Below are 23136 nucleotides of genomic sequence, written 5' to 3' on the forward strand. Positions count from 1 at the left end.
GCTTTGGCAATTAAGAGAGAAAGCCCAGAAAAAGGTAATGGAAGTAGGGGGAGATGTGTCTAATGGGCTTTTATCTGTGGAAACCAAATCCAGACAGACTGGTAGAGAGAGCGAGAGAGGAAATGGAGCACCCCCCACACGCTCGCGCACACACACACATACACCTATACACACTTGGAGACACACACACACACACACACACACACACACACACATCCCATCCTGAGGCAGCTGACACTGTAGTTGGTCTGGTCCATGGTCTGGATGTAAATTCACCAATGGCTATCTGGGCTGTCATTGAGTAAATGTAATAGAGCTGGTCATGAATGAATACCAGGTACTCTTAAGAGGCTGGACACAGTCATGTTTACATGGATGGGTTGCCTCTACTATTTAGATAAGATGATAAAAACTTAACTATGTAGCTCCTGGAACCCAACAAAGATTATTTTAAAAATCTATGGAGAGAGTATGTTGCAGCCTCAGGTAAAAGACTTGTAGCTACTGTTGTCATCATGTGAATTCTGGTGAGATTCCCCTCTAGCTTGTCAAAGAAGTGATATTTTGATTCAATGTTGAATAATTATGTTTTAATTAAATGTACTGTTGTGCATTTAAATGTATTTATTCATTCTGTGAAGTAGCTTATTGGACTTTCTTCCAAATACGTAAGAATTCCTTGTCAAGATATATATAAAAAAAGTTGAAAGTCTGGCATTTTTTTTTCTGAAGCATGCTAATTCTTTCCTCCATTATAATAATAACATGCTGGTCTGTCACAGCTATCACATTACTGTCACCGAATGAACATCCGTTCTGACTATTTGTGATGGTTCCAGTATAAAACGTCAGAGCATAAACAATGTGCCACAAGATTCAGCTGTCATCTTCATAAAATAGTCAAAGCAGTGAAATCAGATCTGATTAGAATTAAAACATTTGCCTCTTTAATGTGTAACTGTTGTTCTTGTGTTTTTTTTGTTTTGTTTTGTTTGTTTTGTTTTTTTTTTTTGCTTTTAGCACCCGGGAGGATAAACCAGGATGGTAAAACACTGTTCGTAACCAGCTTCAGTTTGACCAAGGCCACTGTACCCTCACTCTCGTCTCCTCAACATTGACTTCCATCCCTCAGCCATGTCTAACATAAACAATGCTCTTTGCATTGAAAACGGACAGAATGCAGACGTGTCTCTCCTACAAAAGGATAATCTTCAGGATGGTGGATTAAGCCAGCTTTTGGATTATAATGCAGAAATGGAAAGGTACAGGTCTTTTGCAAACTTTTATAAAACCAATGGGGCATTTCCACAGACTGCAAAGATTGCCCGCATCACAACACCCATTTTTCCCAGTGCTAGAATTGGCATGTCCCCTTGGAACTGCGATAACGCCATGCTCTGGGGAAGGAAATCAGCTGCAATAAACCCTAATAGGACCAGCATGCATAGAAATGACTCCCAGAGGCCAGGGAAGCCTGGCGTTCCGCCAGAGACGCTGCAAATGGCAAATAATAATTTCCTCTCTACCTTATCCCCCGAACACTGCAGACCTTTAGCAGGAGAATGCATGAACAAGCTGAAATGCGGTGCTGCTGAAGCAGAGATAATGAATCTCCCAGAACGCGTTGGAACTTTTTCCGCTATTCCGGCTTTAGGGGGCATCTCATTACCTCCCGGGGTCATCGTCATGACAGCCCTTCACTCCCCCGCAGCCTCAGCAGCCGTTACAGACAGTGCGTTTCAAATTGCCAATCTGGCAGACTGCCCACAGAATAATTCCTCAGCATCCAGTGGAAACCCAGCGAAGAAGAAAAGGAAAAGGTGTGGGGTCTGTGCACCCTGCAGGCGGCTAATCAACTGTGGTGTCTGCAGCAGTTGTCGGAACCGCAAAACGGGCCACCAGATCTGTAAATTTAGGAAATGTGAGGAGCTGAAGAAGAAGCCAGGCTCATCACTGGAGGTGAGAACCGGGGCACTGCTTCCCCTTCTTTTGTTATTATCCCTTTGCACTCCAAAGCATTAACCTTTTCATCCAGTCACGTTCTAAGCCCTTGAAAATTGTTTCCATGCCCACCCATGCCTGAACATCCCCCCGGCTTCTCAAATCTGCCTACCCGCCTAGCCTAATTGGCAGTAATTAGGGGTGTTTGTGCGGAGCGCAAGCTGAGCTTGGCTCAGACACCCCTAATTGCTGCCAGTCAGGCTGGGGCTGGAACGCATCCGAACAACCTCGAGCTTGGCTCAGCTCCAAGCAGGGCTGGGAAATGGTTTTCAGCAGAGAGCCATCCCTCTCTGCACCCGGTCATTTTAACCAATTATGGAAACCGTCTCTGGATGGGGAGAATCAATATCCAACAAAGCCACAGCCTCCGACCACCAAGAGATGGTGAGAGTGATGGCAGGGCTGCTGATGGCGTTTCTCAAAACATCCCCCAAGTTTTGTGTGTGGAGGGGAGTGAAGCACACAGACTCATCCTCTCTGATCCTGTATGAATTGATTGTGCATATACAGTGGGGTTGAGATGAAATCATTCTATATTATATTTGTGTCATTATGTCCAATTATGGATCAATCCAGGGTATGACGCCCATCAGGAAGGGAGCAGAGGCAAAAATAATCTGCCTCTCTTAGAGAAGAGAGAAACATTAAGCACTGGTTTAATTGACAAGTAGCAAGAGGCTTCATTAGGACACAATCAGAGGGCAGTGTTGTTTTTAAATGCTCATTTTAATTGATTTATTTACTGGCTGACATTTTGATATCAAGGGTGAAGACAGAATATGAATGTTAAGTTGCAAATATGCTCGTCTTTACCCTGAGAGATTGAACTTGTTCACCAACTTAACATGAGCTGGTATGGATGAGTCACCAACAGATGCAACCTGAGGGCCAGATGATTTGCTCATTAATTAAGTGATTACACAAAGAGGAAAAAAGAGGCTAATTGTGAAATATTACCTAATCTGCTTATGGAAAAACACTTTGCATGGATCCCTTTTGTTCACTAGAAGTTCTAGCCATCAGTTTATCTGATTGTTCTTGTTTGAATTCTTGATATATAAGTTAGTTTTTGCAGATAATGTTACTTTAGGTGTATTTTTCCCCATTGTTTTATTATGTAAATATCACATTAGACTGTCTGACTGATGAAATGTGAGATTGCACATTGACAAATCTTAAAGCTTGTTCGAAGCTTGACGTATTGTTGATTTGCTCAATGTGACTTTACATATTATTATTTATTCATATGATTCTCATCATTTATGTCCTGCGTACTACACAATCTAGTGCTACAGTACTTGATGTTTCAATTCTGTTTTGATGGCATGTCACTATAAATAATATCCCTGAGTATCATTTTAATACGTTTTAATGATTTTGACAGCGTTCCCAAGCATCAAAAGCTTTAACAATTTCTACTAAAGCCTGTACTAATTTGTACTAAAACTGTGAAACTAGATCACACCTGTTTTTTTTTACCTCTTTAACAACATAGATTAATAAATTCCATGGTTGTAATACTACTGTAAGCATTTTTAGGGAATAAATCTATGCCAATCTTCATATTGAAGTTTAAAAAATAAATTAAATTTACCTTCTTATGTAGAGAAATTATCTTAACCTCTTACCACCAAATCTGTTTCTAATACCAATTGTGAATAAGGCAGGTTGCTGGTCCAACCCCTTCAAACATTGTAAGTACAACTAACCACTATATATTTCACTCGCTTTAAGAAAATTAGACTTTTACAGTGGGATTCCTGTGGGATGGGCAAACATTACATGAAAAGAAAAAAGGGGGTGTTATGGGAAACCAGAGTTTAAGAGTTTGGATAAAGTGGGTCACTGATGGTTTGCTGGCTGGGGGTTGGATGGGTTCACTCCAGACATAGTGAGCTCATTTGATGTTCACTCCTTAATATCATGTGCTAACAGGTGCCCCCAAACAGGTGTCCAGGAAGCTGGCCTCACATTCATAATGTATGGGTAGAGTCACTTTCGGAAAACATCCATTTGCAAAGACGGTTAGAATTACCAAGTGTGTGTAAACCCCCAAAACAAATCTGCACTTGCTTTTAAAAGCTCCTTCACTGAGTTTCAGCAATTTATATTATGGACTTCTCCTGCAGTAATTGTTGTTTTTGACTCTGCATCTGTAATTATAGGTGCACCTTCTGCTGTGGAAGTTTAAAGGCATCTTAGTGGTGTGAAGTTGTGCACTTGCTTTTTACAAACCTTTATCCAAAAATTAACAGGAAGCGTTTTTGTTTTGTTGTGTTTTTTTTCGCTTTATGAATGATGCTAACAGTCGCTCACAGTTTGGGATTTGATTGTGAGTGTGAGGATTCAGGTGCTGGAGTGAGGTGTACAGAATTTATAACCTACACTGTAAAATCACATGCGAACTGTGACACATACATGCTCGATCTCTGTCTCTCTCTCTCAGACATACAAAGATGAACACAAACCCTCATATCCACACTCCTACCCCATATTCACAAACAAACAAACGCACACACCAGACATGAGCCGAGTGTACCTTTTGCCTTGGAAGAGACGATAAGCTAATGGCAGCCAGTTAGATTTGGCTGTCAGTGTTTTCCACATGGGAATCACCCTGAACTAATTATATCTTAAGCAGCGGTGGAAAATGCAAATCAGAATTTTACTCACACCCCTGAAATCGGAGAGCCAATTTAATCTAATACCCCCTTTAATTTAGCGCGCTAATGCAAGGCCCTAGAGAATTGCCCTGTGTCACTTCTGTGCTGTTCTGCAGCAGATTCTGCTCTCTCTCGCTCTCTGTCTCTCTCTTTCTCTGTGTGTGCGTCTGTGCTGCTCTCAGGCTCCAGGATGGATTAGTCTGGCAGAGGAATCTCATCTAACCTAACATTTCCCGAGCAGTTACCTTTGCATAGCTTGAGCTGCAATGGCTCAAAGGTCCTTCATTAACTTTCAAATGCAATAATACGTGTATGTGGGCAAGCTGTGTCTTCACCTCTGTTTACCGCACCTGTTTACCTCAACTTAACTCTTATTTCTGCAGAGAGGCTCATGAAAAAGGCTTTAGAGTTCCTCTTAAATTTTTGTAAATGTAAAAACGATGCTTGCCAGCTGCCACGCTAGCTGCTCCACAAATTGATTACCATTGCGGCACTAATCCTCAGAAAGTGTGAGGGCATCCTTACGTCCTTATCGTTTTCTAAGGCAGCGTTTCACAATCTTTTTGGCTTGTGACCCCTTAAAATGAAGCAATGTTTGTCTCATCAGGTTATACCTGTGGTATGGGTCTGATTTCCTTCTCAGGCTGTTTCATTACATTTTAGATGCATCAAAAGGTGAAAGTCTTTTTCTAGAAAAAAGCAAAGACTAGAGTGAAATATACAGTTTTCTTTCTCTCTTGCTATCTTAGAATTAACTTAGGACTGCATTGGGCTCCCAGCCCTCAGGGTTTAGTACTTGCTGCTTGGGATCAAATCAGACCCTTAATGTTCCACATCCAACAAGTGCTTCAATGGTAACATGCTGCTCAAACATAGTTTTTTTTTATTGTATGTTGTCTGACATCTACAGGGTAATGTCTTTGTTATACTATCGTGATGTTAACATAGATTCTCTTGCATATTTAAAGTTTATAATACATTAGCTAGTTTAGCTAATTAATGCAGATCCTTTTTGTTAATTAAATAAATCAATCAATTTAATTGTAATTGTGGAAATCAAATACTACAGGAATCATACTTTGAGAAGTGGAGCTGTGGGGTTAATGATCTAATGACCAATCAGAAGTTGGATGGTCAGTCACCAGTGCAAGATGTCACCAGATTTTGAAAATATTTAAAATGTGGATTTGACATTTGTACAGTTCATGCATAATTTATCTTATTTAATGATTTGTGAATGATTCTTGATATTCTTTCTATCCCTCTGTTCTTTGAGGTGTGTAAAGCCCACAGATACAGTAGATACATCCTCTTACACTTTACTATACATGGTGATAGACTCATAGGGTCCTCATTTCAAGTGTCATTTCACTGGCTGTTGACTATATTGACAATGTGACTTAGACATCATTTCTCTTTTAACATTCATAACATGTCCCAAAACAAAGCAAAATCCTTGAAATGACAACATCCAGAGAGGTGCCTATTTGATTAGTAGAGTCACACGGTGTAGAAAAGGCAGAAAAAGGGCAAAACTAAAACCAATTGAACAGATTCCTCCTTTTAATTAACAAATGTCAAAGACCAGCATCAACTCATGCAGGAAAACTGCATCCTAGAATAAGAAGATGTTCTTTCTATCCCTCTGTTCTTTGTGTGGTATTGATATGACTACATGAAATGGGTGAGATGAAAAGGTGGCATGGCTGCCTAGAAACCTTTGCTATTGTGATAAAAGACAAGGCCCAAAATGGTAGGAAGCAGGACCTTGAGGAAAATAGCTTGGATTCACCCCCTTAATGAGAGCGCGTGAGCCAAATAAGCAACGGCAGCCAGGTCTAATTTGTTTTAGGTGTGCTCAGAATAGATAAGGACAAATCTGTGGCCTTCACCCCCTCCCCCAAACCTTTGCCTCCCTGGAGATAACACTGAGTGCTCCCAGCCAATCTCCGTGGGCAAAGGAGAGGGGGTAAAGATATATAAAAAAAAGCAGAGAAGGAAAAGCCTGGGGGACAAACGGCCTTTAGATCTGCAGATCTCTAACTTACTGGATTTATTCAAGCTTTAAAACAGCAGATTAATTTGGTTACAGAGGTCTGGGGGAGTGTGAAAAAAAAAATTAGGCTGTGTGCTGCTGCACATCTCAACCTAAAGGGCAACCTTAAGCTCCTGTCAAGACAATAGGATTTTTCTATCTGAACCATGATGCAGACCGCTTAATTATACACATCTTCCCTGCAAGCTACCCTCAGCTGCTTAAGAGCATGGGCCCCCTTCTTCATTGTCAGGCCTTTTTCCCCTAGATTGGTTGTACCATGTGGATTTTCTGTCAGCTTCCATTTGCACAGAGTAGCTGTCCTCTTTAGGTCTTTGCAGTGCTCAGAAAGGCACAACTGCACGGCACTGTTAAAGAATTCATCATTTTTGCCACTGCCACCAATTAAGGCCAAAGTGTAATCTGAGGCGTCCAGACGATGCCCTTACATTATGTGGTCTGTCGCCTCCTCTGCCCCTGTTTGATTTAACATTCCTAGTTCAGTGGTGAAAGAGAACTCATGGTCATTGTCTTTATTATAGCGCGAGGAGAGAAAGCGAGTGGGAATGGGGGTAGAAAAGCAGCCCAGTGGAGGGTGGACAGCGTGAAAGAGCAGGTGCGTGAGGACGTTAATGTGTGGCACTTTAAAATTTAAACAGATGAGAATAAATTATTGATGCTGACTCTGGCTGAGAAGTTAAAAGGTATCACATCATTACTGAGCGCCTGTATGAAAAAGTGTGAGAGAAAAGTCGAGGGTAAATGCATCAGGGGATTGAAATGAGTGTAGAGGGTTTGCGACAAGGTGTGTTTTGTTCTCCAGACAAATGATGAGTTCTTGACTTATTTTGATTTCAGGGTATATTTTATGTTTTGACTCTAATGTTACAATTAAACTATGGTAGACATTTTTACAAAGCTGCTTCCTTTGGCTGATTTGAAAACCAGTTCGTGAACACAGTATTCAGCTATTACCAAATTCCTCAAACAGGCTCTAAGGTGACTCATTCGTGTTACATCATGTATTAGGCTACATTATTAGCTATATTCAGTAAATTATATAGTGAAATGATGCATGATCCTGACAATGGCTCATTTAATTCATAGTATGGTTTCTCCTGTTTTGTTTTTTCTATGGAGATATTCATTTATTATTATTTTGTAAGACGCCCTTTTGGTAACTCATTGACCTCCTGTTAACAAAAGAAAAGTTTTCTATAATAGTACAATACAATCACAGTTGTGGCACTAGGCATTAAACACATACAGTTAACACTATAAAGAAGGTTTCTAGGACACCTAGACACCTGCTGCAAAAATGATATTACACCTCATTTCAACAGACCGGACTCAATATAGATTTGTTTTTACCCAACCGACTGCAAGCACGGGGTCATTTCATCAGGCTTTTTTTGTGCTTTACATTTAGCATCAAGGCAGGGCTAGAGGAAAAATTCGGATTTGTAGTTGTCTGTACAGTGCAGGAACAAATCAGTAAGAGAAATTTGGCATTGGCATGGATATAAAGTTCTGGTCAGTGTGGTGCCTGAAGATGTCTGGTCTGGTCTACACTGTGCAACATTTATACTGTAATTCTGATTTGCTAAACACAACTTTTGCTTACACTGGACATTCAGCGGGTCAAAGTCGTAGTTTTCTCGTTTTCTCTGTAAATTAGCTTGATGGGACGCAAACCACACTGAGCAATCATGTTTATGTTTGTATGTAATTAAGAATGAAATTATTAGTCCTGAAGTAACATCAAACCAGACCTGCACTGAACCCAAAGTGCTGATGATGTGATGACTTGCAACTCTCTGTCTCTCTTCCTCTCAAATGTTAATCTCTTTGACAGAGCACTAAATTACAGTTTTATCTCAATTTGTAACATCTTCTCTCAAGGCAAACCTCAAAACCTTTTTCACCGCTCATAACATTTGCTTTCTACTATGACTTTTACTGACTAGGCAGTTTTTGTGTTTAATGAAGACATTGCCTTTCGCCAGTGTCAGGGATTAACTGAGTATAAACCAGCAAATGTAGGGGTCCAAGACAAAACTACCTTGTTTTTTTCCAGTTAGTGAGGATTTAAATATATTATAATGCGACAAAACTTAGTAGTGTGATGTGATATATGATATTCTGTTTTGTACCATTTCACAAGTTCTTTTTATGAAGCTAATTTCTGGATTCATTCAATCATTAGATTTGGCAAAATGGATGAAATGAAATATACAGGACCATAGAATTGCAGTGCAGTGGATGCTCTGATGAGTTTATTTCTGTAGGTTAAAAGTCAGCAAGTGACAGATGGCTTTGTGCAATTCATCCAAAAAAACTGACGCGAAAGTGAATTTGTGAGTGACAACTGGCGATGGGAGAAATCGGTCAACGTGGTATAAGCGTCTCAGTTTCTGCAAGTCAAATCCTTCGCATGCTGCCACCTCCTCTATTGTGGCTCTGCTCTCAGATTATGAATATTTCATGGCAAGCATCTGACACCATGCCCAGAAAGATATTTCAAGGTTTTTTTCTAATAGAAACCCTGGGGTTAGAGAGTGTCACAGAGGCGTGAAGTCAGTCTATGGGCCCCAGGCTAAGGATAGGATTTATGATGCACTGGTTGATGACATCAGGTGGATATTTTCATTCCTGAGTGGAGAGCCCGTTTGTCCTCCACAACTGATAAACCATTGAACTGTTCACAGTTTGTCATCGCTCCTTGAAAGATCTGTCTCTGCGTTCTGTTGAGTAGAGGAATGATTTCAATCTGCTCAGAGTACAAGCTGTGTTTTGACAAACTGTGACCGGTTTCCCCATCTGATCAGTGTGGAGCTGGAATGACTAAGCGGTGGGGGGAATCTGCTTGGATTAGCTGTGTCTTAAATGCAGCCTTTAGCATATTACATTGCCCACTATGCTTTCTCCTAACTATATCTCTCTTGTTTTGATCTTCGTCAAGTTTCGCTTTCCAGTTTAACTAAAGCCTACTTATGTAATTCCTCAGTTTAAGTTGCTTCAGGTGAAATATTAGTCAGACTAGGTCACTTAAATCCTTGTTACGTTGTCTTCCTAAGGAAACTCAATTAAGACTTCCTGCACAGCATTTTTGACAGTATAGTAAATATAAAAGCACTGGTGCAGTGCACTCATTGACTCATATCTTGTTGACAAAAATGGTTATAAGCTATTTTTCCCTACTCTGTCAATTCCTGTTTTTCTTTGATGTTGTTCTAATGTTGCTTAAAACACAGGTGTCTTCTTACTTCTTTATTTATCTTGGTAGCTTGAATTATTTCATTTATTTTCCATTTTAATTGAGTTTCCATCAGTTTAGCATAGTGGATTGCCTTACATACATAGTACTGTATCTTTTGAATTGAACACACATATGCTATTAAATAGCCAGTCTGAGACACCAAGTTTCCACCCACTTTTAATGGTGGATTATAATTAAAGATTTGTGTCCTTTCCACCCAAGCGTTATCTGTCACCCAGTATTGTCTATGATGGGATTCTGTGAATAAAAATTTTACTTCAACCATCACAAATAGGATTTCTTGCTGGGAGTCAGGTGCACACGTACCAGCCTCTTTTGTTTCTTACAGTATTCTGTAAGCACTATAACTTGGGTGCATGTTCAGACCTTTGTTTACTAAACTGCTGTCACCCACTTAATTTGGTTCACAGATTGACTGGTCTCTATTACTCAAGTGTGTTTTCTAATCCTAACCTAAAGATTATGTTTATTCCCACTAAATATGCAGAACTCTGTGTATAGACCTAAGTTTAAGGGCTCCTACACAGATGCAGAGAAATCTGCTCAAAACAAGAAGGCCTGCTCCTACTTTGCATTTCAATTTAACATTTCAGAGAACTGGCAGCATGTTGCCTCGCCTAGCCCTCGCTTCGTTACACCCACATGGCTTCTCGTCGTGCTTGCTGACGTCTTCCACTGTTCAAAGGGCTGCAACTTGGCTGAGAAATTGGGGATTTCCATACCAGATCCCTCAGGTATCCACGCACTCAAACGTGTGCCCTGCTCATCTACCCCTTCACTCCCCACTCCCATCCAACAATGCATTCCCTTCTCCCTGGATTTCCCGTCTCTGAGCCCAATTGACCTCGCCACTGCTTCTCTTTGTTTTGTTTTCCTGAAATCTCTGCAGCACCTGAAAGCCTCTCCGCTGCATGGTTTGTTCCCAGAGGAGAGTTTGCTTTGTAGCAGCCCTGTGTAAAAATGCTTTACTTGGACAAGGGTACTTAGGTGAAGCTAATTGAAATGGAGGCCACCACTGTTGTACTTAGTAGCAGGTAGGTGATCCCAGGCTACAGACGGCAGCCTCTGACCGAAGAGTGCTGCCTCAGCTTCTTCCCGTGAGGGTTGCTTCAGCCTCCATCTGTGTGGGCTGGGATTTTCCATGCATGATAAATGGAAGAGGCATGGCGTCAAAAGCAGCTAGTCACTCCCTTTTTAACCTACATCTTTGACACCGTGTGCGAGGACTGTGTGAGATCATATTTTGTTGTAGAGTGAGAGATTCTGAATAGATACTGAGTTAGTGTTACTATCAAAGCAAACGAGACAATGTGTAAACCTGAAAAAGGAATATGTCTTAAGGCCCTGTTTGTGTTAGCGCACCTTATTTTTTATGACAAATGCTGATTTATTACTGGACAAAAACTCTTGGGTATAAGCATCATTTATTATTATAATTAATTAATTATTTAGATGAAGTATGTTAATGATAATAAATAATTTAACTTCAACACTGAAATACTGAGATTGAAAGAATTTGTTTTGCCAAGGACATTTTGAAGGAAACTACATGAATTATTTTTATGTGATGTAAGGAAGTCAGGATAGATGGCTGGGTGTTTTCTGAGTTTTCAGATTCATTCCTAGTTGAAGCAAGAAAAAGATTGTGGCATTGTTTAAATAATTGGCTGGTGTAGATATTAAAGGGGAAATAGTGCACATGAAATTCAGAAATTTTACATTTAGTATAAACTGTTATTCAGGGGTAGTGTATGTTCATTTTCTTTTCTTCTTATTCTTTATTTTCTTCTTATTCTTAATGAAGCCTTCATCTAGCTTGGTGCTCAAACATTCATCAGCAGGCCTGGTATTGTGCACCAGATCCCTGAGCCATTGGAGTACTGTACAGAGGGTAGGTTACTTTTCCAAAAAAAAAAAAAACTTTGAATTGGATGAAATTTCCCTGGATTAGTTAAATAATTGTTGCAATTACATCCTCACAAAATTCTGGAGGGACTGAATAATATGTTTTAACCCATGAATGGATATAGACAGATAAGGACTGACAAGTCCTTAAGTACTTTACATTAAGAACACTTTAAGCTTTCATTCTTATATCCTTAGATTGATATGGTAATGTACTTGGTATTGTACTGATCTCTGTGGTTTAAAAGCGTCTTGCTCCTCAGGCCACACCCCATTTATTGACGTCATTGACTTGGCAGGTGTTTTGCCGTTGGCACCTGATGGAAAACATCTGCTGGGACGTCACCAATTGGGGCGTGTCCAGAGAAAAGCAGCAGATTGCGGTTCAGTGTGTTTACCCTCTTTAACCATTCGACTGTAGGTGTTTCTTGCTATTTATACATACTGATGTCCTCATAAAGTGACATATTGTGGTGCTGCCACAGTGACGCTGGGCTTGTTCCATTTTACTGTCCACTCATTGGCTCGCTGATTGATAAAAATTGTACTTTCTGAAGCCACTAAGGCTTGGCCGGTGTCACTGCAAATCCACTCCTATGGAGGGCTCGTAAAATATACGTCCTGCAGGAATACTGCACTGTAATTACATTCCCCCATTAGCATACGGAGGTTTGGAGTCACACAGCACTCAGCCTCCAGCAGCACTTTGCCATATGGTCGGTCTGTACTTCTCAGGCGATATTTGGCAAGGCTCTAGCAGAAGGTCAAATATCAAGTCGGAGGACTGTGCCAGAATTTCATCTATGCTAATTGCTCTATCTCTCTTCCTCTCCTCTCTCATCCATCTCCTCTTCTCCTCGCTCTCTCTCTCTCTCTTCACTCCCTCGTTTCCTCTCCCACTGAAGTAAGTAATCTGCTTTAGGATGTTTCTGAGATGGAGATGGATTTGGTTTTCCTTCGCTGCCCCTCAGCCTAATCTCCCCCCTGTGACCACCCCGCCTCTCCCAGGCACAGCTCTTAAGCACAACATCATACATTCCTCCACCACTCTCGGTCCATACTTGCCTAGTCAGCAAAAAACTCCCAAATTCCTCATTACTCACAAACATCCGCAATACACTTAGCTTGATTTGCTCGGATGGATGTCTGGTGCAAGGCTGGACCTTGAATTAAAATATTGTAGCTGTACTTCAGTACTGGAATGCTATCACTACGCTGGGGTACTTGGATTCTTTGTCTGTGCGCATTAGTGCTGTGAAAATATTCAAGTGGGGAGGTTATGTGAGCATATGTACTATTTAGAGGGAGAAAATGGGCGGATAGCTTTTTTTTCCACCTAATTTGCTAATATCTCAGACTTAGAGTCCTCCATGGAAAATCAAATAAGATGATCAGTGGAGAATATGAGCAGAAAAAGACAGTATATTGAAAATGCTTTACCTTATACTCTATGCAATAGAGTTTGAATTTATATGGATTCTTAAGAGAGTAAAATGCTAATTTACTGGTTAAGAACAAGTAACTTTAAGACACGCAGCTTGATTTTTAAATAAAAATTAGTTTTTAATTTTAATTTTTTTAATTTTCACTTTGCTAAAGTTAGTCATGAAAGCATGGCTGATTTATTTGAGTGACTGATTGTTTGTGGAATGAGAGCATCACTGCGGCATCTGGCCTCTTCACAGGAACTCAAGTTGTCAGTGATCTCATACTGTACTTCTACAGTAATAAAATAAAACTGTAATTTTCCCATTATGGACTTTTTTTGGGGACATTTTTCCTTATCCAATTTGAGGATCTAACGACACAGAGTATAAACAGCTTGAGGCAAATTTGAGACTTGTGATATTAGGACATGCTGTATAAATACATTTTGATTTGATGGTTCCAAGCAATAAAAATAGCACGTTTAGCCAAACTGTAGGAAAACTGTGCACATTAGTTTCAGTATTACGCAGTAAAGAGGCTGGTAATCTGAATACCAAAATAGTAAAAAACTTCTTGGTGTCTTTTTTAGCTTTCACATAGTTGTTTCTAAGGTTCAAAGTGTTAGTATAATTTTGAAAAGTTATACTTCCTACTACTTTACTTACTTCCTTTTGCATGAGGAACCTGTGAAAAATTAGACCTTTATTAGATTTTATTTTTATGCTGGATACTGTTTAATATCAAATACTGTTGACTGTGGGCATGACAGATAGAAATAGATTATTTTTTATCACTGCATGGACATAAAATACCAAAAGAAACCAAAGGAATGTTAGTGGTATCTAATCTTTGTTTATTTATAGATGACAATGCACATTAATCAACAACATGGATGTACTGTAAATGTGTGAGTTAGCTCAGCAGCTTATTAGAAACAGTGAGTCCTAATGCTACAGTACTACTGTACCTTACCTCTCATACTACATTTACATTTAGTCATTTAGCAGACGCTTTTATCCAAAATACTTAGTAGTCCAAAGCTTTCTGACTTTCACAGAAATGTCTAGTGGTTGTGATTTGGATATAATATAACTGTACAGTCCTGTAAATTACAAATGATATGGACAATACCAATTCATGTTTAACAGCTAAACAACAAAGCAGAAGAATGATTTAAATACAGCAAATGCTTATTCCATTACTATGAGCTTACTTATTTACTCTCTATCGGCAGAATTGATGGAGTAGATGATTATCATTTGTGTATCCAGGCAATTTACAACATTTAAGTTGGAACGCAGAGCAGGGTCTGTTTGCGTTACGGTGTTGTGATGCGGGACTGGAGTCGGTGGTGTGTGGATGACTAGACGAGTGGTCTGTCCATGATAGCGGCCTTGGAGAGGTACCTTTTATAAACGGCACTGGGTGGCTAGAATATTGGCTACAAGCTTCAAGATGAGATTTCAACCCCCACCTATCAGACCTGGTAACGGTACCGATGATGGATTGCTATACCTTCCAGGTTTGAGCTTGGCAACGCCCCAATATTCCTGCAGAATAAAGTGACAGGCAATATATAACACATCAGTTAAGGCTGACTGCACTGCTGAAACTTTTTCCCCTCCTCTTTCTCAGACCTGGAGATCAGCCCTGAATGTTTGGCTGGCTCTCAAAGTTCTTCTTCCTTGACTCTGATGAAACATGCCTTTTCCTCTACCCTGTTTCCCATCTCTTGCTAGTTTTATCTGTCTGATCACTGGTTTGCATGAGAAATTAGAAAAAAAGGAAGAAATACTCAAAGTCTTTTCCTCATATGTTGATTTACACTAAAATTATCACAGACTGAACTTTTCTGAACGCAGTTCTGAGGTGTCGGATTTATTTGGCACTGGAAAGGTGCAAGGTGTTCATGGTAAAAAGAAGATATATTGGCTGACCTGGGTTTGAACACAAATTTCATGCAGTCCTGACGGCTTGTTATTATGTGTAAAAAAAACAGACAGTGTCCAGACAATGAAAGCAGTGTCAGCTGGAGCGTGTTGATAGACAAGGGGTGGCAATGGTATTTATTTATATATGTTTTGTTTGCAGCCTGTCAGAGCTGCATCCAGAGGGCTGCGGTTATGAAAAGTGGCCTGGTTCCCAGTCTGTAAGTTAATAATTAATGGGTAATGTATGGGCCACGTGTTATAATGAGCATTCAGAAACGCGTCAGCACACTCCCACAGGCTCCTCAACCTTCCCAGTGCAAACAATTGTCTCTCCTTGAGACTCTTACCTCCCTTCTACGTTTCATATCTGACGCTGCCCTGCTTCTATCTATCCCATCTCTACTGTGATTTTTTCTCCACTACACATTTTTTTCCAGGATTCTCTCTCATCTCTAACACTATTTTTTTTTTTATCTCAGAGTCAGAGGAGATTCTTGAGAGTTCCTAGACAGAAAAAGAGAGGGGGAGAAGACAAGTGTGTGGTTAGTTGAAGAAAAAAAAAAAATTCCACCGGTAATTATGGTGAATTAAAAGTTTTATGATGTTGTGCATGCCTGTGTGTGTGTGTGCCTCGACTGTGTGTTAGCAGGAGGGAGTGAAGCACGGGCTCTGTGACAAGGCTGGCTGGGAGCACAGAGCTGAGGGTTAGTGCCAGACATGTCTCAAGAGAAACCAGGGCACATTTGCAATCACCCTGAGTTCAAAAGGGTAATTTATTCACAGTCTGTGGTTAAAGTAGGGCTGCTCAGAATGCCAGTGGGATTGCGCTGGGAAGCAGAGCAGTAGAGACACATTATTTTCATTTTTTCCCCTCCTTCTTGTTTTTTCATATTCTCTCTTTCCCCCCTCTTGCTTTCTCCCTCATCGTCCTCTTCATCGCCTGTTGTTGTTTCTGCAAGCCCTGTGTGGTGTCTTTTAACACACGCCGGCAAGCATATTTCACTTTTACACTCATCCACATTGACGTCCCAGCGCTGATTGAATTTTGAGGCGCTGCAGCGTCTGCCATTATCATCCTCATCGGCTTGAGTGGTTTATCTCTGGCCCCAGCTCTGTGTGACGCCAAGGCTGCAGGGGTGAGGAGGGGCAGGCATACGCATGGGGTTCAGCGATTGTTCGCGTGTTTTTATTATTTGTGTTGAGAAGATAGGACGGACTCGCTTTAACCTGGATCTTTAAGATTGCGGTGGGAGGTTTATGTTAGACGTGTCATTTTGCAGGGCTGCGTGCGCGGACTCACCTTTGTTCCGCTTGGGTCGATCATGATTCACCATCCTGTTGTGGGCAGCGCTGCTTTTCTACCACTTCATATCAATCAGCCGATGACGTGGCTTCACCATTAACTGCACCTGCCAGGTTCACTTAGGATCACAGGGTGTCATGGCTGCCCAGAGACCTCACACTGCCTCGCCAGAATCAGCAGTGAATTATTCCACCACATGTCAGTTGTACTGTGTTGTTATCACAGAAAGCCACCGGCAGACACTCCGAATACACTGCTTACTCTGGTGGTGTGGTGGGGTTAATTTGAGGTCTAGAGAAATCTCTTCCTCCTCCTTCAGTCAGTTCAATACTCGGTCGTGTGCATTCATTGCTAGAGCGGGAAATTGTCTTTTCCTCGGTGTGTCGTTGTAGCCAGGTTGTTATGTATGCTCTGCTGCAGAGGCAGCAGTGTTGACGTGAGGCTGAGCAGCTGCCACAGCGTCTTGATTTGAGGTGAAACCTTGGTGTTTCTCTCGTGTCCCTGGTGTAACACTATCAACCCTCACCTCCCCCCCCTCTCTTCCTCTCCTCTGCTTTTCTATCTTGCTTTATCCCTCAGTGTCTCTCCCTCTCTCCATGTTGTTCCGTATCCTTGTGTCTTTTCTCCCTCACTCTCCCTGGCGGTTGATGGAGTGATTTTGAAGGCACATGCAGGTGGGGGAGCAGGCAGTGCGGAGCTGTGCTAATTGAGCCTTCTTTGTGCCTGGTCACTGCAGTGTGCTGAGGCAAGGAGGCCTGGGAGTGAATCCAAGCACCACTCAAGAGTCCCACTGGATCGATAACGCAGGAACTTAACAAAACAGAGACATGCCGAGTGCCCAGATCAGGGTCATTATTGTCTCTGGCGAGCCGCACTTCCACCAGGGACTGATCAATGTGAGAATATGGATCAAGATAAACATTCTCACCGCCCATTTCTCTCCACTTTTCCTCCTAGAGCATCATGTTCTACACCATGAGCACAGAGCTTAATCCAGAAAGTGCCTCTGTGGATGTACCACATCCAGTGCGGACGTACACATAACTTCCACAGTATTTGAAGTACACACACGTTGCCCCTGTGCCTTAGGAAGACAATCACAGTGCACTCACAGTGACAGACATGTTGATTTCTCCAGGTTGTTCTTATAGATCAGCATGCTTGTTTTTACAGTATGTGTTGTCTTCTTATCCTTACAGTCTACAGGTAAAGTCTATGATGAATGTAAGATGGATTTACTGTGAAAGAGACATTTTAAAATTATCTCACAAATTTCAAGCTTAAAAAAGAAAATGATAAGATAGCTAATATTTGATTGGCATGCATTTGATGCCAATAACAGTAGGATTGGAAACTATTGTCCTCTGTGGCCAGTGGATCCCCAACAAATGCTGTCTTGTGTTAAACAAGTGATTATTGCTGCTGCTGGAACTGTGAAGTACATAATTACTGTTTGTAGCTTTGTGTTAAATCTCAATCAACCAGGTTGATCACGTGTATATAACATTATTCCCAGAGTTAATGCAGAAATGTATGTTGGAAAACAATGTGAATGGTATATATAGGTGTCAGTGGTACAAAGAATGTGGAGAAAAAAGGGAATCACTTCTTCTATAGCACATATTAAAACACTACCATTATAAAGGATGACAACAAACCCTTTGGAATTGATCAACTAAATATTTTCTGTAACATGTCTTGATGGCTCAGGTATGCATCTAAATTGTGGCTAAACTGGCTTGGCACCTTTTTTCATGCCACTCCATCCATCTTTTAATGTTTCTCTCTTCTATGAAAAAGCAGAATGACATGAAAATAGAAATTACAGTGATAAATATTTAAATGAATATACCGTATTAAAAAGTCTAATTGCTTCCAGAAATGACCCAATAATTGAACACAATTAATGGAGCTATTGTGACATGAGGGAGCAGGCATCATCTCACCGTAATTAGCCAAAAAAAAAAAAAAAAAGGAAAGACGAAAACATCAGTTCTGCGAGAGCATCTTGACCCTTCAAAACACGATGGTGTTTCATTTCATCCATAACTTCAAATTGGTGATGGTGGCATCCTGCTGTTCTGGGTCCCTCCATTACTCACTTGGAAGGATAATAGTAATTGCTCAGTGTGGTGTGAAAAAAGGTAAAGTAAAAAATTAGTGTGGTAATGAGCCAGTATAGACTTGGTATAGGCCTTATGCTACAGATGATTTATGTTATATAAAGGTACATCTATTGGTTTATACCTAACCACATAACAGTTTTGATTATTAACCTTACAATTAATGAGATTAGGAGATGAGGCATGATCAGTTTAATAAACTGCTGATAACCTTATAGGATGAGGTGTTTGAATGTCTTCTAATTAACTGTCAGTGAGTCTTTTTGTTAGGTTAGTATAACCACTGTATTCAACTAAAGCAGAGTCATATGCAGGTGTATATGGACATTCAAACAGAGTCACAATATTTCCCAAACCGTTTCATCTATGATGCTGTTTTATGAAGAGTCCACGTATTTAAGTAATCACTGGCCAGCTCCGCTGATCACTGTAAATACTGTTTACATGTGGTCCATAAACTGTATAAGCCTGAATGTAGGAGCCTGTGTGGTGCTAAAGTACTCATCAGTATGCCTTTAAGGAGCTACGGATGACACTTGGTATTAAAATGTCAAATTTCCCTCCACTCAGACTAAAGTGATTTTAGTTGTGATTATGCACCATTTCTCCCTGTCAACAGCAAAAATAAAAAAAAAATCAAAAAACGTGCTAATTGGTCATGGGGATTGGTGGGAGACTTCAGTATTTTACGTCTCTGACTTCCAAATGAGTTTCGGAAAGCAGAGGCTGCCACTCTGGCATAAAGGTTTTGGGAAGAAGGAGGAGGGCGGCTGCTGGCGCGGGCTCAAATTGAAATGATGCACTGTTCCCCCTCACTGCAGCTAGAGCTCACAGTAATTAAATGCCTCATTGTTGCTTCTTGGGAATTTGTATTGAATATTTCATCCAGCGTAATGATTATTTGGGTGTGGGTGGGGCGCGGATGTAATCACCTTGGCTGGCTCTTTGATGAAATACTTGGTTTGGCGTTGGTGCCTCGTTGCTGTTTTAAGTGCCCTTCAGGATTTTTACTTTACTTAATGTCCATTTTATTTCAAACTGCTGTTATCCAACCACTGACCCTAATATTATTGATTACCAACATTTTTAAAAGTCAGTCATTTGTTTTTTGTCACAAATGTGGTGTTTGACAGTAGCAGGACCTAAGAAACAGCAAATTAAAACATGTCGTCTACATTTTGTCCCCCACAGAGGACGCCAGTCAACAACGGTGAAGCTTTTCGGTGGTTCTTTTAAAGGGGAGAACTGTGGACACTCGTCCAACAGCAGGAGGACAGGTGGGACTCTTGACTCTCTGCCAGGAGCACTTGATGGGTTCACAGAACCCAATACACCCAACCCATGTGGAGATGATGACAGAAGAAAAAGTGGACAGACAAAAAGATAAATGAAAACATAATGGTGTTGTTTTAACTCTGTAATTTCCTTTTTCTGTGTAATTATTGTACTTTTGACAGTATCATAATGTATATTTTTGGTGTCTATGAATGTGTTTTCAGTGTTGTGGCTGTAGGTTCACAGCCGATCCTATGTAAGGGACTCAAACAGACAATCAAACAATGACAGTGAATCCGTCAAACTGAAGAGGCCACAAGGATTGACGATATAACAAAACACAACACACGTTTCCTCTGGAGCAATAATCTATTCAGTTGATTATTCTTCAGCCTTCAGTGTCTTTTCAATTATTTTATGGAGCTCAATTATCCACTAGTTTTGGCTTTTGTTTAATCTAAAAACGATAGTTTTAAATGTATCTCGTTGAGAGTGAAACCGCGAATGATGGCAGCAGCGCTTCGGTGACGGGCTTGCTGGCGTATTTCTTCATTTGAGTGGACTCACTGCAAACAGGGCACATTGTCTTGTGTGGTGAGTCGCACTTCTTTAAAATCTAATTGGGTGCCATTTGATTGTTGCAGCACCAGACGTTTATGAGTCAGGCTGCTGTCTGGAGGTCATATTCACAAAGATAAGCTAAGGAAATGTTTTCAACAATACTATGAAGATCATCAAACCTTTTCAGTTCTGTTCACTAAAGGTTTTTAACTGTCTAATAGGTAGGGAACAATGCAGTAAATGATTTGTAGGATATTCTAAAAACATTCAAATTTTGATTTAATTGCAGTGCATCACACTTATTTGACATATAAGATATTGTTCTGGCGCTAAGGGATATTCTGCACTTCTCTCCTGCAGAGCAAACAATGGTTCGTTCTCTTGCAAAAATGTTAACATTCCAAAAATGAAAATTATTAAATAAGTTACTCATTGTCTTAAGCCCTATTGTTGCATGTGTAAATGTGTTTTGGTTTTAAAGATTACTAAGAATTTGTATATTGTTGTTGTGATGCTTTTATGTGTTAAAATAAAAAAAAATAACTTCAGTAAAAGACATCTTGACAGAAAATGTTTGATGTGGAGGATTTAGCAAAGATAACGACAAAAATAAATCCACCAAGGTAAAATAAGGGGGGTGTGGAAAGGAAAATCATTGATCGGTCACCTGATAAAATAACGTTTTCCTATGTTTTTCCCTCCTGCAAAGCATCAACAGAAATAACAACCAGGGGGAGACGGGAGAAATCTAACAGCATTGGTTGCCTCCCCAGTCACGTATTCCCTAGAATACTAAAATGTTGCATGGAGAAGAGTGGTTCCCAGAGGCAGCAGACTTTAAAGGACTAGTGAAATCCCATGTGGTTTGTCATGCTGGAATGCACTCGGGGAGGGAGCACAGGGGGGTAGCAAGAGAAGGGAGGATGGTGGGTGGGGAGGTGAAGTGAGACAGGCTCCTGAGATAGCTGAGCAACTGAGCAATTGCCAGGTCTTTGGGTTTCAGGGAGTAGTTATGGGAAGGGGGGACATCAGTAGGAGGGAAAGGGAGGACAGTGCACATTTGGGTGGTAACTGAGGTGGGGAGGGGTGTCACTTCTGAGGAGAATGAGCAGAGACGGAGGAAATCATCTGGGACTGACTTTTCTCTTGACTGAGCACGCTTGCCATCGCCCAAATTGAGCTCCAGACTGGTTAGGGCCGGCCATGAAGGCAACCTGAAGTATGCAGCGGCGGCATTGGCGGCAATGTGGCGTCTGAGGCGTCCAATCTCCCTCGCCGGTCATCAGAGGTTGATAATGTGCATCAGGGGTGTGCTGGCTCGCTCACTCCCTGGCTGGTGAGATTAAATAACATCAGAGACAGCTCTCTCTAATCCTTCCCCCACCTCCTACTCTGTTCTCTGGAACTGTGATTTATAGTCCTCAGGCCTCGGTGGTAACGTTGGGTTTCCTGCTTCAGACAGGGAAAGGCAGAGACAGAGGTAGTGGGAGCACATTAGCAAGTTAGTGGGGTGGTGGAGATATATGACAGGCCCGAGCCTTCATGTCTGTGCAGGTTCAAGCCTCCAAAATGTTTTGAATGGTCTGACAAATTCAACTTTTTATACTACAGCAGCTCACTAACATCACCTGCAGCAGTTTGTAGGTTTGGAGAGAGTCGTGTGTGCTGTAAAACACATATGTGGATCTTCTGTGTAGTGTCTCTGCTGGTTGTTTGGCAAAATTATGGCGATAAGGAACCAGGATTCGAGAGTCACTGCACCAGAACGCAGGTCACCAAGAAATGGTAACGGCGCTCCATAAAGCATTACTGTTAGTGAAATGATAAATAAATCAAATTGGATATAGATTTTGTCAGCTTTAGAACTGCTTGTTGCTCCTATGCTAAGCTAACTGTAGCACCAATCATACTTTTAGTGCACACAGTAGAATCTGTTGGAAGGTGAATTATCTTTGCATATTTTTCAAAATGTCAAACAATTCTTTTTAAAAATACCTTAGTAGATATATACTGTACATTACCTATAAAAGAATATTCCCCTTTATTTTCTGAATCATGGCTGATTTAATTTGACTTTTAACAAGAGAAGACTTGTTGAGGTCAAAGTGAAAACAGATCTCTGAGTGCAGTCAACACCTTTTTATTGTAGTATAAGTATCTGGACTAAGAACCTATGTTTCTAACAACAGGTAAATAAGGTTTTGAGTACTGTGGAAAAGACCAGATGTCCTTATGGAAAACAAGACAACACATCTGGTTCATACTGATTGAGTTTTTAAGCATCTTTCTGGTTCAGTACAACCGGGGTCTTATTGTCACAGCTTTTAGTGCCATTTTTTTTCTGTTAAGACAATATTGTTAATTGCTTAGATGTTGAAATGTGGCCACGTCTCTACAACAACAGACTATCAGACAGGTGGTGAATAGCTTTGCTATTTAGCCAGATTACCTAAACCATTTAGCTCTGAGGTGGGAAATAACCCCTTCCTTCACTTTAAGGCTGTGTGAATAAACAACTACAGAGCAAAATCAAACCAGCAGGTCTGTAAACTATGATAGATGTTTATAATAGACTATAATGGATGTTAATAATAGACAGTTTATTTGATTTTTATTTTATTTAAGTTGTTG

General features: G+C 40.7%; 1 protein-coding gene across 1 annotated transcript; it reads left to right on the forward strand.

The window, feature by feature from the left end:
• The first annotated feature begins 1088 nt into the window (after positions 1-1088).
• Positions 1089-20941, forward strand: cxxc4 (CXXC finger 4). The gene is made up of 2 exons (XM_026360399.1): positions 1089-1959; positions 19861-20941. The coding sequence occupies exons 1-2, from the start codon at positions 1135-1137 to the stop codon at positions 19903-19905; spliced, it is 870 nt and encodes a 289-aa protein (XP_026216184.1). The 5' UTR covers positions 1089-1134; the 3' UTR covers positions 19906-20941.
• The last annotated feature ends 2195 nt before the right edge of the window (positions 20942-23136 follow it).

This window comes from Anabas testudineus, chromosome 1 (genome assembly GCF_900324465.2).
Source record: "Anabas testudineus chromosome 1, fAnaTes1.2, whole genome shotgun sequence".
Taxonomy (NCBI): domain Eukaryota; kingdom Metazoa; phylum Chordata; class Actinopteri; order Anabantiformes; family Anabantidae; genus Anabas; species Anabas testudineus.

What these genes read in the sequence shown, in the direction of transcription:
- cxxc4 (XM_026360399.1), top strand. Translation starts at nt 1,135, where the DNA reads ATGTCTAACATAAACAATGCTCTTTGCATTGAAAACGGACAGAATGCA. An exon ending in AGCCAGGCTCATCACTGGAG is followed by an intron (nt 1,960 to 19,860) that starts GTGAGAACCGGG and finishes TGTCCCCCACAG; the next exon opens with AGGACGCCAGTCAACAACGG.